Raw genomic sequence first — 16,524 nt, forward strand, 5'->3', positions numbered from 1 at the left:
ATGCCTTCTCCGCGTCCAGCGCTACCACTATCTCAGCCTCCCCCTCCACTGCCGGCATCATAATTACATTCAGCAATCTCCGCACGTTCGTGTTGAGCTGCCGCCCCTTCACGAACCCCGTCTGGTCCTCATGGATTACCCCTGGCACACAATCCTCTATTCTAGCTGCCAGGATCTTTGCCAGCAACTTGGCATCCACGTTCAGAAGCGAGATAGGCCTGTAGGACCCGCACTGCACGGGGTCTTTATCCCGCTTCAATATCAGGGAGATCAGAGCCTGCGACATTGTCGGGGGCAGAACCCCCCCCTCTCGCGCCTCATTAAAGGCTCGTACCAGTACCGGTCCCACCAAGTCCACATTTTTCTTATAGAATTCCACCGGGAACCCATCTGGCCCCGGCGCCTTCCCCGCTTGCATCTGACCTATTCCCTTGACTAGCTCCTCTAGCCCTATTGGCGCCCCCAGCCCTTCTACCAGCCCCTCCTGGACCCTTGGGAACCTCAATTTGTTTAGGAAGTCCTCCATTCCCCCTCTCCTCGTCGGCGGCTCAGACCGATACAACTCCTTGTAAAAATCCCTGAAGACCCCGTTCACTTCTTGCCCCTTCTGCACTACCTTCCCGCCCCTCTCCTTCACTCCCCCAATCTCCCTAGCCGCATCTCGTTTGCGAAGCTGGTGTGCCAGCATCCTGCTCGCCTTTTCCCCATACTCATAGACCGCGCCCTGTGCCCTTCTCCACTGCGTCTCTGCCTTCCTGGTGGTCAGCAGGTCGAACTTGACCTGCAGGCTGCGCCGTTCTCCCAGCAGCCCCTCCTCTGGTGCCTCCGCATATCTCCTATCCACTTCCAATAGCTCCCCCACCAGCCTCTCCCTCTCCTGCCTCTCCTTTCTTTCTCTGTGCGCCCTTATGGAGATCAGCTCTCCCCTGATCACTGCCTTCAGGGCCTCCCAGACCATCCCCACCTGCACCTCACCCGTGTCATTCAAGTCCAGATAGCTCTCAATGCTCTTCCGGACCCTTTTACACACCTCGTCGTCCGCTAACAGCCCCACATCCAGCCGCCACAGCGGGCGCTGGTCCCGCGCCTCCCCCATTTCCACATCCACCCAATGCGGTGCATGATCAGAGATCGCAATGGCCGAGTACTCAGCTTCCCGTACCCTCGGGATCAGCCCCCTGCTCAACACGAAGAAATCGATTCTGGAGTACACTCTATGGACGTGGGAGAAAAAGGAATACTCCCTCGCCCTCGGCCTACCAAACCTCCATGGGTCTACTCCTCCCATCTGCTCCATGTACCCCCTCAGCACTTCTGCCGCTGCCGGCCTCCTATTGGTCCTTGAGCTCGATCTGTCTAGCCCGGGGTCCAGCACTGTGTTAAAGTCCCCCCCCCCATGATCAAGCCCCCTGCCTCCAGTCCCGGAATGAGGCCCAATAGGCGCCTCATAAAACCCGCGTCATCCCAGTTCGGGGCATATACGTTGACCATCACCACTTTCTCCCCCTGCAGCTTACCCTTCACCATCACATACCTACCCTCCTTATCCGCCACCACCTCCTCCGCCACGAATGACACCCTCTTTCCCACCAGAATCGCCACCCCCCGGTTCTTTGCGTCCAATCCAGAGTGGAACACCTGTCCCACCCACCCCCTTCTCAGGCGAACCTGGTCCACTACCTTCAAATGGGTCTCCTGTAACATTGCTACATCAGCCTTCAGTCCCTTCAGGTGTGAGAATACCCTTGATCTCTTGACCGGCCCATTCAACCCCCTCACGTTCCAAGTGATCAGCCGGGTCGCGGGACGACCCGCCCCCTTCCCCTGCCGATTAGCCATGTCCTGTTCCCTGCTCGCCCCGGGTCGACCCTCCCCTTCTGACCCGCTCCCCATGGCGATGTCCCCCTCCCCCCACCTCTCCAGTCCTCCACTTCCCGTTTCTGGTCTTTTCAGCAGCAACCCGGTGTCCCTCCCTAACCCCCCTCCCCCCCCCCCAGGCTAGGACCCCTCCTAGCCGCGATGTACCCTCCATCGTACTCCCGTAAGTCAGCTGGTTCACGCTGACCCGGCTGCTCCTGCCACACTCCGACTCCCCCCGGCTCGGGGGGGGCCTCCCCCCCCTTGCCACTCCTCCCTGGCCCCGCTCCAGCGCGGGAAAGGTCGCCATTGCTAGCCACGCCCCGCACTCCTCCCCTCCCCCCTCCTCTGCCCCACGCGCGGGAAAACAGAGGAAAGCCCGCGCTTTCGCCCTGCCACACCCCACCCCGCCATCTTCAGCTCCACCCCCGTCCCCGTCCATGCCTGTAAAAGAACCCCCCCTAGGGGCCCATATCCCCGATCTGCTCTCCCCCCCCGTCCCACCTCCCCAACGTAACATTATAAATAACAGATAAATAACAAATAACGATGTACTTAACAGTCGCCCTCTACCAAACAGCATAAATAACCATAAATAACCATGAATAACCACCATAACAATAACTAAGGGAAGTTGGCAAAGGGGGAAAAAACATCAGAAGAAAAACCACAGCAAGAGTTCAAAATCCAAACAGAGAATTCAGCTGAAAGTACCCGAGCGGCTACGGCCGCCAAGTATCCCCTGGGTCTAATTCGAGTCCAGTTTCTCTTCCTGTACAAAGGCCCACGCCTCCTCTGGGGACTCAAAATAGTGGTGTTGGTTCCTGTAGGTGACCCACAAGCGCGCTGGCTGCAGCATTCCGAACCTGATCCGTTTTGCATGTAGCACCGCCTTCGTCCGGTTGTACCGGGCCCGCCGCTTTGCCACCTCCGCACTCCAGTCCTGGTAGACCCTCACCGTCGAATTCTCCCACTTGCTGCTCCTTTCCCTCTTGGCCCACTCCAGCACTCTCTCACGGTCGCTGAGTCGCTGGAACCGCACCAGCACCGCCCTCGGGGGCTCATTTGCTCTTGGCCTCCTAGCCATGACCCTGTAGGCCTCTTCCAGCTCCAGGGGCGAGGGGACGGCCCCTGCCCCCATCAGGGAGCTCAGCATTTCTGCTACATATCCCGGGAGGTCTGACCCCTCCAGGCCTTCTGCCAGGCCCAGGATCCTCAGGTTCTTCCGCCTCATTCGGGTATCCAGCTCCTCAAAACGGCTCTGCCATTTCAGGTGGAGTGCCTCGTGCACCTCTACCTTTCCCACGAGGACCGTGGCCTCCTCCTCCCTCACAGTCATCTCCTGTTGCAGCTCCCGAATCGACGCCTCTTGGGTCGCCTGGGCTCCCATCAGCCTGGTGGTCGTCGCATTCATTGACTCCAAGAGCTCCATTTTCAGCTCCGTAAAGAAGCGCAGGAGAGCGGCCTACTGCTCCTCCGCCCATTTCCTCCATTCCTCGGGTGCGCCACCGGCCGCCATTTTGGTCTTCTTCCCCCGCTTTTTTCTGGGAGCTGCTGTTGCTTTCTTTACCACCCCACTCCGGGTACCGACCATAAAGTTGGTCTGGTTCTCTTCAGGGAGCCTTCCCCCACCGGGATTTGTCCTTACAGCGCCGTTGGGGCCCTCCAATCGGCCCGAAAACACCTTTGTAGCAGGAGCAGCCAAACGTGCGACTTAGCTGGTCATAGCCGCAACCGGAAGTCGAAGAAGCCTCTTTTTAAGTCATCCAGACAGAGGAGCCGTGTGGAAGCAGCACATGGCTAAACCCAGCCCCAGACTCTGAGACTCAACACGTAGCTCCCAAGTCCAGCAAAAACAAAATTGTTAATAATTAATTTTCACCAATCCGGGTACCTCGCAACCGTCCACATTCAGAAACAAGCCCGCTGTTCTTTTCCAGGAGTCACAACCCATAATGCAATACCGCTGAATGACTTAAATCAACAGCCAGCCCACCAAAACCGCCATTGCATCTCCTTCTTCTGCCAGAAGCAGGCCGCCGCCATTTTGGAAAGCCTGCCAAAAACCGGCAAGTGCAGGAAGGTCCCTTGTTTGGCATGGCCAGTCAGGACATCTCGGAGCTGTCCACACATTTTTTTAAATCATCAAAAATGGTTTGCAATTCTACCAGCTCCACTGGGATTCGCCCATGGCCCGCACCAGACACACCAGTGGAGTCTTTGGAGGGGGAGATTTTTAAGATACTGCAATAAAAAAATCAGAGGCATATCAAGTCAAATGACATCATTGCATGACAAGCTGTTGATGAATCGTCTGCCAAACTTGATGATGTTTTGAAATCTTTCAATGTCAATTTCAGCTTGAGATCCAATGGTGGCACGGTAGCACAGTGGTTAGCATGCTGCTTCACTGCGCCAGGGTCCCTGGTTCGATTCCTGGCTTGGGTCACTGTCTGTGCAGAATATGCACGTTCTCCCCGTGTCTGTGGGGGTTTCCTCCGGGTGCTCCGGTTACCTCTCACAGTCCAAAGATGTGCAGGTTAGGTGGATTGGCCATGCAAAATTGCCCGTGGTGTCCAAAGGTTACATTGGGTTACTGGGTTACGGGGAGAGGGTGGAAGTATGGGCTTAAGTAGGATGCTCTTTCAAGGGCCGGTGTAGACTCGATAGGCTGAATGGCCTCCTTCTGCACTGTAAATTCTATGATCCATGATCTATGAAAATACTGGCGTGAGCTAAATTTAGTAAGAGCCAAGCATCCAACAGAGGGCAGCAGTGAGAAGTGACTGAGGAGGACTCTGGAGAAGTTGGCTTGCTCATCACAACTGAGAAAGGGATCGCGGGGAACCCAGAGGACCTGGTGCTCAACACGAGGAAGAGCATCCAACAGAGGGCAGCAGTGAGAAATGACCGATGAGGATTCTGGGAGAAGTCGGTTCGCTCACCACAACTGAAAAAGGGATCGCAAAGAACTCAGTATCAAAGAATGTTAAACTGCCGAACATTACATTGCTGTAGTGTTTCCTCCTCCTCAAACCAAAAAGAGAGAGAGAGAGAGGCTATTAGAGAATTATTTGTGGCTTAGAAACAGCAGAGATGGACTTCCGGTGAGGGGGATGTGCCGAGCAGACAAGGAAAGGTGGCTTTCCTCTGGGATCTCAGAAAAGTGCCATTTTTAATGCGAAATCCACCGAACCCATTGACCACCCTCCCCCACCCTCTCACAAGACAGCCGCAACCACCAAGATATGACCGGCAGCAACTCCAGGACCCAAAGAATGGCAGAGTCAGCCAAAGCCTGGAGAGGAGGAACAGGATGATGGTGAACACGAGGAGTGAGTCGGAGCCGGCCACACCCGTACGAGCTGAGCCACCACCCACCGGACTATCCATTAGTAAGCGAGCGAATGGACCTCATGAATCAGGAGCTCCAGAAACACAGAGACAAATGAAATGAAATGAAAATCGCTTATTGTCACAAGTAGGCTTCAAATGAAGTTACTGTGAAAAGCTCCTAGTCACCACATCCCGGCGCCTGTTCAGGGAGGCTGGTATGGGAATTGAACCGTGCTGCTGGCCTGCCATGGTCTGCATCAAAGCGAGCAATTTAGCCCTGTGCTAAACCAGCCCCTGACATGCATTGAGATGCCATCCAGCTGGAAATGAGGGCGACAGTGAAGGTGGCGATTGCGGTCGCCCTGGCCCCCTTTAAGGTGGCATTGGTGAAAAAAGAGCGCTAACTGGAAGCACAGGAGGCAACAATCAGGGACCTGGAAAAAGCAGCGACTGACCAGAGTGACCAAATCACCTTCCTGGTGATGAGGTTGGTGGCGACGTAAGGGGCACTGAAGGCGAAGGTCGAGGACCGGGAGAACCGGTCGTGCCACCAGAATCTCCGTATCGTGGGAGGGCATTGAGGTCAGAAACCCCTCAGAATATATGGCGCAGATGCTGGGTAACCTGGTCGGAAGGGCTTCCCCAAACCCCCGGAGATAGACAGAGCCCAAAGGTCACTATGGCCGAAATCTAAAGCGGGGGTACAGCCAAGAGCTTTAACAGTGAAGCTGCACCAATGCCAGGATCGGGAGAAGATGCGGAACTGGGAAAGGCACACTCGGCCAAGCCAGTGGGAAGGCCATTCAGTCCGACTCTACCAGAACATTGGGGCAGACCTGGCCAAGCAACACGCTGAATTTAATACAGCCAAGGCGGCAATGTACAAGAATGGGGTGCAATTTGGGACGCTGTACGCGGCCAAACTGTGGGTAACCTCACAGGGAACGGAATTCTACTTCACTGTGCCAGCCGAGACGGAGGGGCTGTACGCAGACATGAGCTGGAATGGCAGCAATAACAGTGCCAACAGTGATGATGAACTTGTTTTAAAAAGACATTGACGAGGGACAGAACCGCCGCGCTTTCGAACCAGCTTTAGATACCAGGAAGAAAGGGTTGAGAGTGGAGAGGTGAAGAAACAGGGTGAGATACCTTCAATTACGACACAGGAGAGAAGATTGGTAATTCAAAGGCTTTAATTACCAGAGAACCAGACAGCTGCCGAGAAGTGTGCTCACAGCATGCTGCCCACTAAGCGTAACCTTATATACAGTTTCCTGGGGGCGGAGCCAAAGGCGGAGTCCCCCAGGGTTCCAAGCCCGGTCTTAAAGGGGCCATCGTATTAAAGGTAAAGGTACAGATATCATTCATCACATTCACCCCCTGTGTAAAAAAAACGCATACTCTGTCGGGGGTGAAGTGAAATTACAAGTTCAGTCTTTTGGGTGGTCTGATAGTCCGTGCTGACCTTCTCCGCTCCGGTGGTGGTGCCGTGGATATTGTTGTTCTCGGTGGTGGTATATCCGGGAGCACGGTTGCCTGAGCCTTTGCCCACGTTAGAGCGGGGGGGGTATCCGGGGTGACTAGGGTGATTGGTGGCGGCGACGGCTGGGGGGGAGGGGGCGCTATGGGGGGGGGGGGGCGCTGTCGGGGTCGGCAACCGGTGCGGGGAGGGGAGCGTCGGTAGAAGGGGGGAGGGTCGGTGAGCGAGCCAGCGGGGTCGGTGGGAGAGCCAGCGGGTGCCAGGTCTCGCAGGGACACGGTGTCCTGCCTGCCGTCGGGGTGCTCGACGTAGGCGTATTGAGGGTTTGCGTGTAGCAGTTGGACCCTCTCGACTAGCGGATCTGTCTTATGGCTCCTCACGTGTCTCTGGAGTAGAACTGGTCCCGGAGTCGTCAGCCAATGTAGAAGCGAGACCCCAGAGGTGGACTTCCTGGGGAAAACAAACAAACGGTTGTGAGGGGTCTCATTCGTGGCCATACAGAGGAGCGACCTAATGGAATGTAGGGCACCGGGTAGGATCTCCTGCCAACGGGCGATTGGGAGACTCCTTGACCGTAGGGCTAGAAGGACAGCCTTCCAAACTGTCGCGTTTTCCCTCTCCACCTGCCCGTTTCCCCGCGGGTTATAGCTAGTCGTTCTGCTCGAGGCGATGCCCTTGCTGAGCAGATATTGCGCAGCTCATCGCTCATGAACGATGTACCCCGGTCGCTGTGGGTATAAGCGGGGAAACCAAACAGCGTGAGGATGCTGTGCAGTGCCTTGATCACGGAGGCCGAGGTCATATCGGGGCAGGGGACAGCAAAAGGGAAGCGAGAGAACTCATCGATAACGGTGAGGAAATAGATGTTGCGGTTGGTGGACGGGACGGGCACTTTGAAGTCCATGCTTAGTCGCTCAAAAGGCCCAGAGGCCTTGATCAGGCGGGCCCTGTCTGGTCGATAGAATTGCGGTTTGCACTCCGCACTGATCTGGCATGCCTTGTTCATGGTCTTGACCTCCTCGGTGGAGTAAGGTAGGTTGCGGGACTTGGTGAAATGGGCAAGCCGGGTGACCCCCGGGTGGCAGAGGTCATCGTGGATGGCTCTCAGGAGGTCTTTTTTGAGTGTTGGCGCACGTGCCGCGGGACAGGGCATCTGGGGGCTCGTTGAGCGTCCCCGGACGATATGTGATATCGTATGTATAGGTGGAAAGCTCTATCCTCCACCTCAGAATTTTATCATCCTTTATTTTGCCCCGTTGTGCGTTATTGAACATGAAGGCGACCGACCGTTGGTTGGTGACGAGGGTGAACCTCCTACCGGCTAGGTAGTGCCTCCAGTGCCACACGGCCTCCACTATGGCTTGTGCCTCCTTCTCGACTGCAGAGTGCCGAATTTCCGAGGCGGTGAGGGCTCTGGAGAAGAACGCTACCGGTCTGCCCGCCTGGATGAGGGTAGCAGCCAGGGCGACGTCTGATGCGTCGCTTTCTACCTGGAAAGGAATGGTTTCGTTCATGGCGGCCTTGATGATGTCGGCCTTGATACGGCTGAAAGCTGACTGGGCCTCAGTCGTCGGGGAAAAAACCGTGGTCTTAATGAATGGCCGGGCTTTGCCCGCATATCTAGGGACCCACTGGGCGTAATAGGAAACGAGCCCCAAGCACCATTTGAGTGCCTTGAGGCTACAGGGGAGGGGGAGTTCCTTAAGGGGGCGCATGCAGTCGGGGTCTGGGCATAGGACCCCGTTTTCCACGACGTAGCCGAGGATGGCTAGCCGGGTTGTGTGGAACACGCATTTCTCTTTGTTATATGTGAGGTTGAGGGCCCGGGCAGTCTGGAGGAACTTCCTCAGGTTTGCGTCGTGGTCCTGCTGGTCATGGCCGCAGATGGTGATGTTGTCCAAGTACAGGTATGTAGGCCGTAAGCCGTACTGGTCCACCATTTGATCCATCGCCCTTTGGAAAACGGAGACTCCGTTTGTGACACCAAAAGGGACCCTGAGGAAGTGAAGCAGCCGACCGGCTGCTTCGAAGGCAGTGTAGGGGCGGTCCTCTGGGCGGATAGGGAATTGATAATAGGCAGATTTTAGATCGACCGTAGAAAATACCCGATACTGGGCGATTTGGTTCACCATTTCTGCTATGCGGGGAAGGGGGTACGCATCGAGTTGCGTAAAGCGGTTTATGGTCTGACTATAGTCCACCACCATCCGTTGCTTTTCCCCGGAGCGGACTACCAATACTTGAGCCCTCCAAGGGCTGTTGCTAGCCTCTATGACCCCCTCTTTTAGTAGTCACTGAACCTCTGACTTGATAAAAGTAATGTTTTGGGCACTGTACCGCCGACTCCTGGTGATGATGGGCTTACAGTCGGGAGTGAGGTTCGCAAAGAGCGGGGGTGGTGCAACTTTGAGTGTTGCCAGGCTACGTACCGAGAGCGGGGGCAGAGTCCTCGGTTGAGTCGGACTTACAAAATGGCCGCTGGGAGTCACAAAATGGCCACCGCCGTCGGTCACACGTGTCGGAATTCAAAGATGGCCACCGCCAAGATGGCCTCCCCTATGACTCGCACGAGAACGATGACATGTCAGAAGTAGGTGTGTCCGGCCGCGTTGCGGGGCCTGTGAGGCCGGGAGTTCGATTTCTGGGCCCGATGAGACTTTTGTTTGTGGCCTTTGGGCCCAGTCAGGCAGACCTTTGCGAAGTGCCCCTTCTTCCCGCAGTCGTTGCAGATAGCGGAGCGGGCTGGGCAACGCTGACGTGGGTGCTGGCCTTGCCCACAGAAATAGCATGGGGAGCCCCCGGTGTGAGTTGGTCACCGCGCGGCGCAGGTCTGTAGCGTGGCCGAGTCTGGGAGTGATCGAGGGGGATTTGCAAGGTCCGCGGAGTATGTGCGGAGGTTAAGGTGGGCCGTTTCCAGAGAAGAGGCGACGTTACCGTGCCTTGGAGGTCCTTTGCCCCGTCTTCTGTGAGCCGCTGCCGGATGTACGTGGATCTGATACCGGACACGAAAGCATCACGAATATGTAAATTCATGTGAACTTCTGCCGTCACTTCTTTATGATTGCAGTTCCTAGCGAGCGCAGTGAGTCTCTCCACGTATTCGTCTAGCGTGTCCCCGGAGCGCTGGCGGCAGGTCGAGAGCAAATGTTTGGCGTGTACCTCGTTTATCGGCTTTACGAAACGCTTCTTTAGTATTTCGACCACAGTTTCGTACGTTGTAGCGTTCGCGATCACGGAGGAGAGTCGGTGGCCCACCCGGGCATGTAGTAAGCTCAGCTTGCGAGGGCCGTCGACTTCAGTCTCTGAAGAACTCAGAAAGGCCTCAAAACACCGGAGCCAATATTTAAATATTTCTGGGGCCTCTGGCGACCGAAAGTCTAGGTTGAGCTTCTCCGGCTTTAGAGCGCTGACCATCTCGATATAATTTGGTAATTAAATTGAGATACCCTCAATTACGACACAGGAGAGAAGATTGGTAATTCAAAGGCTTTAATTACCAGAGAACCAGACAGCTGCCGAGAAGTGTGCTCACAGCATGCTGCCCAGTGAGCATCACCTTATATACCGTTTCCTGGGGGCTGAGCCAGAGGCGGAGTCCCCCAGGGTTCCAAGCCCGTTCTTAAAGGGGCAATCGTATTAAAGGTACAGATATCATTCATCACACAGGGGGAGGGGGAGAAAGGGGGCACGGGAAGGAACACAACAGTGGGGAAGACAGGAATCGCTCCCGGGGGGAGGGGCCACTAGCGAGCAAGCCAGTGCAGGAAAGTATGGCAAAGGGGAGGCCATGGCACAGCTCCCGACCAGGAGGGAGTGTCTGGCAGAGGGTGGGGTCAATGCTAGAAAATGGGGTGGAGGGGGGAAGAGCACAGGATCATGGAGAGATGGAAAGGGGGGGACCCAAGAAGGGGAACTGGGGGGGGATGGGGGGTGGTTAAAATTCTGGCATCAATGTGTCGCATAAGATGGCAGCAAAAACAGCAACGCAAAGAGCAGCCATCACAAAGGGAAACCCCGGAGTGCAGGCCCCAGCCACATGGAGTAACTGGTAAGGACGGCCATATTAGATGGCCCCAAAACAAAGAGAAACCCCGGAGTTCAGAGGCACAGGTTAACGGTAAGTATGGTCGATCCCGCGGATGGGGGTGGAGGGGGGGTGACAGAAACCCCCCCCATCAGGATAATCACCTGGAATGCCAGGGGTCTGAACAACCCAGTGTCTTTGTCCATCTGAAAAGTCGGGCCGATGTTATTATTGTTATTATTATTAACTTCCTCCAGGAGACACACATGAGGGAGAAGGACCGACTGCAGAGGAGGAAGAGCTGGGTGGGTCAGACGTACCAATCGTGTTAGGGGACAAGAGCTAGGGGGGTGGCCACACTACTGAACAAGAGGACTGCTGATACCCAAAAAAGGACAAAGACCCGACGGAGTGCGGGTCCTACAGGCTCATCTCACACCTCAATGCGTTTCAAAGATCCTGCTGAGAGCTCTGGCGAGCGTGTGCCAGAGGTAGTCATGGTGGACCTGACGGGCTTTGTCAAGGGCAGGCAGCTAACATCGAACATCAGGGCTGGGATTCTCCGACCCCGCAGCTGGTCGGAGAATCCCCGGGGGGACGCGGGACCTGGAAGGTGTCTCTGCGGGGGCTGTCCTGGCGGGGAAGGGGGGGGGAATCCGACCCCAGGGAAGGGCCCCCATGGTGGTCTGACCCGTGATCGGGGGCTACCGATCGGCCGGCGGGCTGGTTCTGTGGGGGCTTATGTTCCTCTGTAGGGCTCCACCATACTGCCCGGAGGCCAGCGCAGAGAAGGGAACCCCCGCGCATGCGCGGAATCACGCGGCCGTTCAGAGCATGCGCAGAAATACACCGGCCGTAGCGCGCATGCACGAACTCGCGCCGGCCGTTCCGCGCCGACTGGAGCTGCGGGGACCACTCCAGCGCCGACCTAGCCCCCTAGGAAGGGGAGCATTCCCCATTATCGGGGACCGTTGATGCCGAAGTGGTTGCCGCCTCTTTTCACGCCAGCGTGGGGACATAGCCCCATTATTGGAGAATCCCGTCGCAGGTGTCTGCTGAACGTGAAAATGACCCCATCCAGGGAGAACATTAGAAGTGATTATCTCCCTGGTATCCAAAGCATTCACGGCGACAAATACGGTTATGGACAGGGGGATGGGCGGTATGTGATGCTCTGGAAGGAGCACCAGTGGTCCTCGTGAACATCTAGGCTCCCAACGAGACAACACAGAATTCATAATGAAAACCATGGCGGAAACCCCCAACATAGATACACACCGACTCATCATGGGGGGACTTTAACTATGTACAGGACCCACAGGCGGACAGATATAACCCCAAATCGGGGAAATTAACGAATATGGCAAAGGAGCTGAACACCTTCCAGGAGCAGATGGGTGCAGTGGACCCCTGGTGGTTCACGCACTGAGGGGAGAAGGAATTTCCATTCTTCTCCCAGGTCCACAGCATCTACCCGAGGATTGACTTCCTTGTAGTGGAGAAATCGGTGCTTAAGGGGAAGTGGGAGTGGAGTACTCCTCAATTATAATCTCCGATCACACTACATGGATGTGAGGTTGGAGATGGGCCAGGCTCAACACCCCCTCATGGGGACTGGACATGGCTCTCCTTGCTGATAATGCTTTTTGCGATCGGGTATCACAGCCCATAGACGGGTATGTAACCAACAACCAGAATGGCGAGGTCTCACCCTCCACATTCTGGCAGACGCTGAAGGCGATGATAAGGGGGGAAATTATCACATTACAGACGCGCAAAGACAAGGAGAAGAGGGCAGCCAGGCAACAGCTGGTCCCGTCAGATGAGGAACCACGACTCCAGGGCCTTTGAATTTAAACGATGGACTTTCCACTGTATGAAGCGAGGCCGGTTGCAATTTTCGGTATGATCCTTGAACCACTGAAGTATGACGACAAACAAATCTTTGAGCTGATGTATGTTGTCGGCCTTTTTCTTCGGTGCAGAGAGGCCTGCATGACCCTCTATCGTTTCCAGTCGGCGGAAGATGTCAAGACCACCACTGACATTAGCTTGCCAGACAGCACGGTCCCAATTCCCTCAATACCCAAGACTGTTCACCTGGGATCCCTCTTCTCTTCCTGCAGAGCACGTTTGTCCATCACCACATCCCTCAGCGTCTCCAAAGATCAGCCAACCATCCCACGCATGAGATTACCAATGCAACTCAGGTGGAAGTGGTACCAGAGAAGGATCAACAGTCAGAGATGCCTCTACCTTCGTCTACAATGACTGTACAGTTGGCAAACACACTAACCACTGTGTGCACACACCCAGCCAATGTGCCAAACCACAAGGGATGTTGGAACCTGATCGCAGTTGTGCACCATCAACACCAAAAAGCAGAGGTGAGCAATGCGACTTAATCTTCTCTGAGCCCACAACCTCCTAAATGGCAAAGGAAGGAGAACAATATGCTGCCATATTGCCGAACACGATTATCATTCTACCTGCAAGAACCGGTCAGGATAAACAACAACAATGCACTACAAAACCAACCAGACCTACCAAGCTTCGTTTAACCTTCTGAAGTGGAAGTAATGAATCAAACCACTCCCAAACAACACTCAAACCTCTAAGGCAACAATCAGAACAAGAACTTGCAACTGGTGTTGCAAGACTTCTTACTGTGCTCACCCCAGCCCAATGCTGGCATCTCCACATCAAGAAATACCAGAGTCTACCATTCTCCTGCCTGCACACAAACGAGATGTGGGAGGGTTATAAGGCATCAAGACCGCCTGAATGTCTCACCCCAAGGACTCAAAGGGGTAGTGAGAATGTTGTTAACGTTAATACTGTGATAGTAAAAATGTTAGAATAGCGTCAAGACTGTAACAATAAAGTTAATGCACAAAACTTATAACAATGTAAGACATGAAAGTGAAACAACGTAACTCTATATCCTTGGAATGAAGACATAAAGGGAGGTGTAGTAGTAGGATCTGGTATACAAAGGGTTAATGTGGGACTGAGTACAGTACGCCCACACAGTGATGTAAGAAGGCACATGATCTAGTCACAGTCTATAGATGGACAAAGATGCATAAATACTTAGGCTGACGTCAGCTCCATAACTGTACCCCCGACTGTATATATGTTCATAGTTATGAGTTGTTAATGAAGACTTGCTCAAGACTACAAAGCCTACTCCATGGTGTCCTACTCCATATGTTTCCCCTGCTCAAGTAGAGGAAAATAGAGCAAGAAAATTGTACCAGGAAATTATAAACTCAGGAAATTAGGAACTACAGTGCAGGAAACCATTGTTCAGGGAATTGTAGCCTAGGGAACACTAGGTGAGAAAAAGTTACCCAGGGACAAAAGAGACAATGGCTGGCAAATAATTAAGAATAGAACTGGTCTTTTAACTAATCTATGTGTTTGTTTCTTCCTTGTCTTCAGGACATCCGCTCTAAGGCAGAAATGGAGGTTGTGAATCTGCCAAAGGAATTGTCAATATCCTTCGATGCTTTTTGTGGGAATGCTAAATTCTCAGAAGGAAGTAAATCCTGCTCAGGACTGAATATTGGAGACACGGTGAGTAGAGTAAAATAATAATAATATTATAATAATCTTTATTATTGTCACAAGTAGGCTTATATTAACACTGCAATGCGGTTACTGTGAAAATCCCCTAATCGTCACACTATGCCGCCTGTTTGGGTACACTGAGGGAGAATTCAGAATGTCCAATTCACCTAACAAACACGTCTTTAGGGATGAGCATTGCACTGTACTGAAATTGACACAATTTTGCTACCAAGCAACCTGCTACACCTACTCCCTCATTTAATGCCTAAGATGTTACAAGAAAGCTGGTTTTGAATCAGAAATATCGCACTGCTCCAATTAGGTACTATGATGCTCAAAATCCGAAAAACCACGGACGCGGTTTTCCCACCGCATTTCGCTCATCGCCGATCCCTTTATGCCAGGTGCATAGTGGGCGAGGCCAAAAATGGGTTTCACGCACGGCGCAGAGCCGTGTGTGATGCACCCAACCCTCTACGTCCAACGCGATCTGGATCATGCCCTCACTGATCCATATCAGCATATTTAAATGAGTCAATAGGCTCATTAGAGTCATTAGGGTGTTGTGGTCTGTGTAATAACAATAATAATCAATTATTGTCACAAGTAGGCTTCTATGAAGTACTGTGAAAAGCCCCTAGTCGCCACATTCTGGTGCCTGTTCGGGGAGGCTGGTACGGGAATTGAACCCGTGCTGCTGGTAATGTTCTGCATTACAAGCCAGCTGTTTTGTCCACTGTGCTAAATCAGCTCCTGGTTGTGGTGTGATGACCATTGTAATGATGTATACAGAACATCTAGTTGTTGAACTAGATAGATGGTTTATTAACAAACACGTGGAAAGATAACTGGCAAACTACAATTTTGATGTTGCCTACTAAATGAATTCAGTGAATTCTCCTGGAGCTACTCTAAGTGCGACTATCCTCTTGTACATCTTAATACCAACTGGCAGGTGTCTCGAGTCACGTGATGAATCTCTATTGCCACCAGCTGGGTTGGAGGTCGCATTGCTAACCATATACAGAACTGTGCATATAGGCATATCACCAAATCCCCCCTTCCTCTGGAACTGTTAACATTTACATTCAAGTATATATTTTAAAATAAATTTAGAGTACCCAATTCATTTTTTTTCCAATTAAGGGGCAATTTAGCGTGGCCAATCCACCTACTCTGCACATCTATGGGTTGTGGGGGCGAAACCAACACAAACACGGAGAGAATGTGCAAACTCCACACGGACAGTGACCCAGAGCCGGGATCGAACCTGGGATCTTGGCACCGTGATTTACATTCAAGCATAACTGTGTCTTACAAAACATGATCTGCATTATCATTTTACACATGTCATATGTATAGATACAACTGTGCTTCACACAACATGATATGCCTGATGGTCTTTTGAGCGTGTCCCTTGTACACAGCTTATTGGACATTGACAGCGACATCGCCCCGTGGGTCTTTTGAACTTTAATCAGCTGCTCGATGTTGCTTTGACTTTCCGAACACCGGTTTTCTTGCTGGTCTTATCCACATTACCAACTTTTTCAGTTTTCTAGCGCGATGCTTTATTTTCTTTCTTTGTGCGCTTTCTTGCCTGTCGGCCACATTGCCTATGACTTCTTCTTCAGTGTCATGGGTGATCCCTGGTCGACCCAGTGAATCATTCTTTGATTTCCTTTCCTTCTCGTGAGAGGGATCCTCTGACTGTGTCGTTTTTCTTTTTTACACTAATGGCATCCGTCATGCTGCTGGACCCTGCTATGGAACTAGTTACCTCTGGCAATTTTGTTAAGGTAACGGCTTTTGATTCATCTGCTGTGCAGGCTGGCCCTGTTTTTCCTGCCACAATAGCTGATTTTGGACCCTTAGCTGGTTCGAGGAGTTTTGGTTGATCCCTGGTTGTGTCCACACGCTGAGCTGCACGTCCATCACCTGCTGAAATGTCCAGTGTTGGCAAACATCTGGATGATTGCGCAGTTGCAGTCAAGTCTGCAACTTCAGGAACAACCTGGAAAGCCTTGCACTCCGATGCCTTGGCTGGATCAATGTCCCCGACATTCGATGTTTGCGCTGCTCATCCTCACTTGATATGACGATATGTGGTTCATCTTTTGCTAGAGAGCCAATTATTGGCACATCCTCATCTGATATGACGATATATGCGTCCCCATTCATTGTGGAACTGCACTTAGATGCATTCATCTCTCCTGCTAGCATGTCTTTTGGTGGAATGGCCTCGCGTATT

General features: G+C 53.1%; 1 protein-coding gene across 1 annotated transcript in view; it reads left to right on the forward strand.

Annotated features, from left to right (window-relative positions):
* LOC119954226 (integrin beta-3-like) overlaps positions 1 to 16,524 on the forward strand; it is a 177,193-nt gene that overhangs the window by 112,914 nt on the left and 47,755 nt on the right. Inside the window, exon 9 of the mRNA XM_038779286.1 lies at positions 14,145 to 14,279. Within this exon, the coding sequence (XP_038635214.1) occupies positions 14,145 to 14,279 (135 nt within the window). The remainder of the gene's footprint in view (positions 1 to 14,144; positions 14,280 to 16,524) is intronic.

The sequence above is a fragment of the Scyliorhinus canicula genome, chromosome 19 (assembly GCF_902713615.1).
Source record: "Scyliorhinus canicula chromosome 19, sScyCan1.1, whole genome shotgun sequence".
Classification (NCBI taxonomy): domain Eukaryota; kingdom Metazoa; phylum Chordata; class Chondrichthyes; order Carcharhiniformes; family Scyliorhinidae; genus Scyliorhinus; species Scyliorhinus canicula.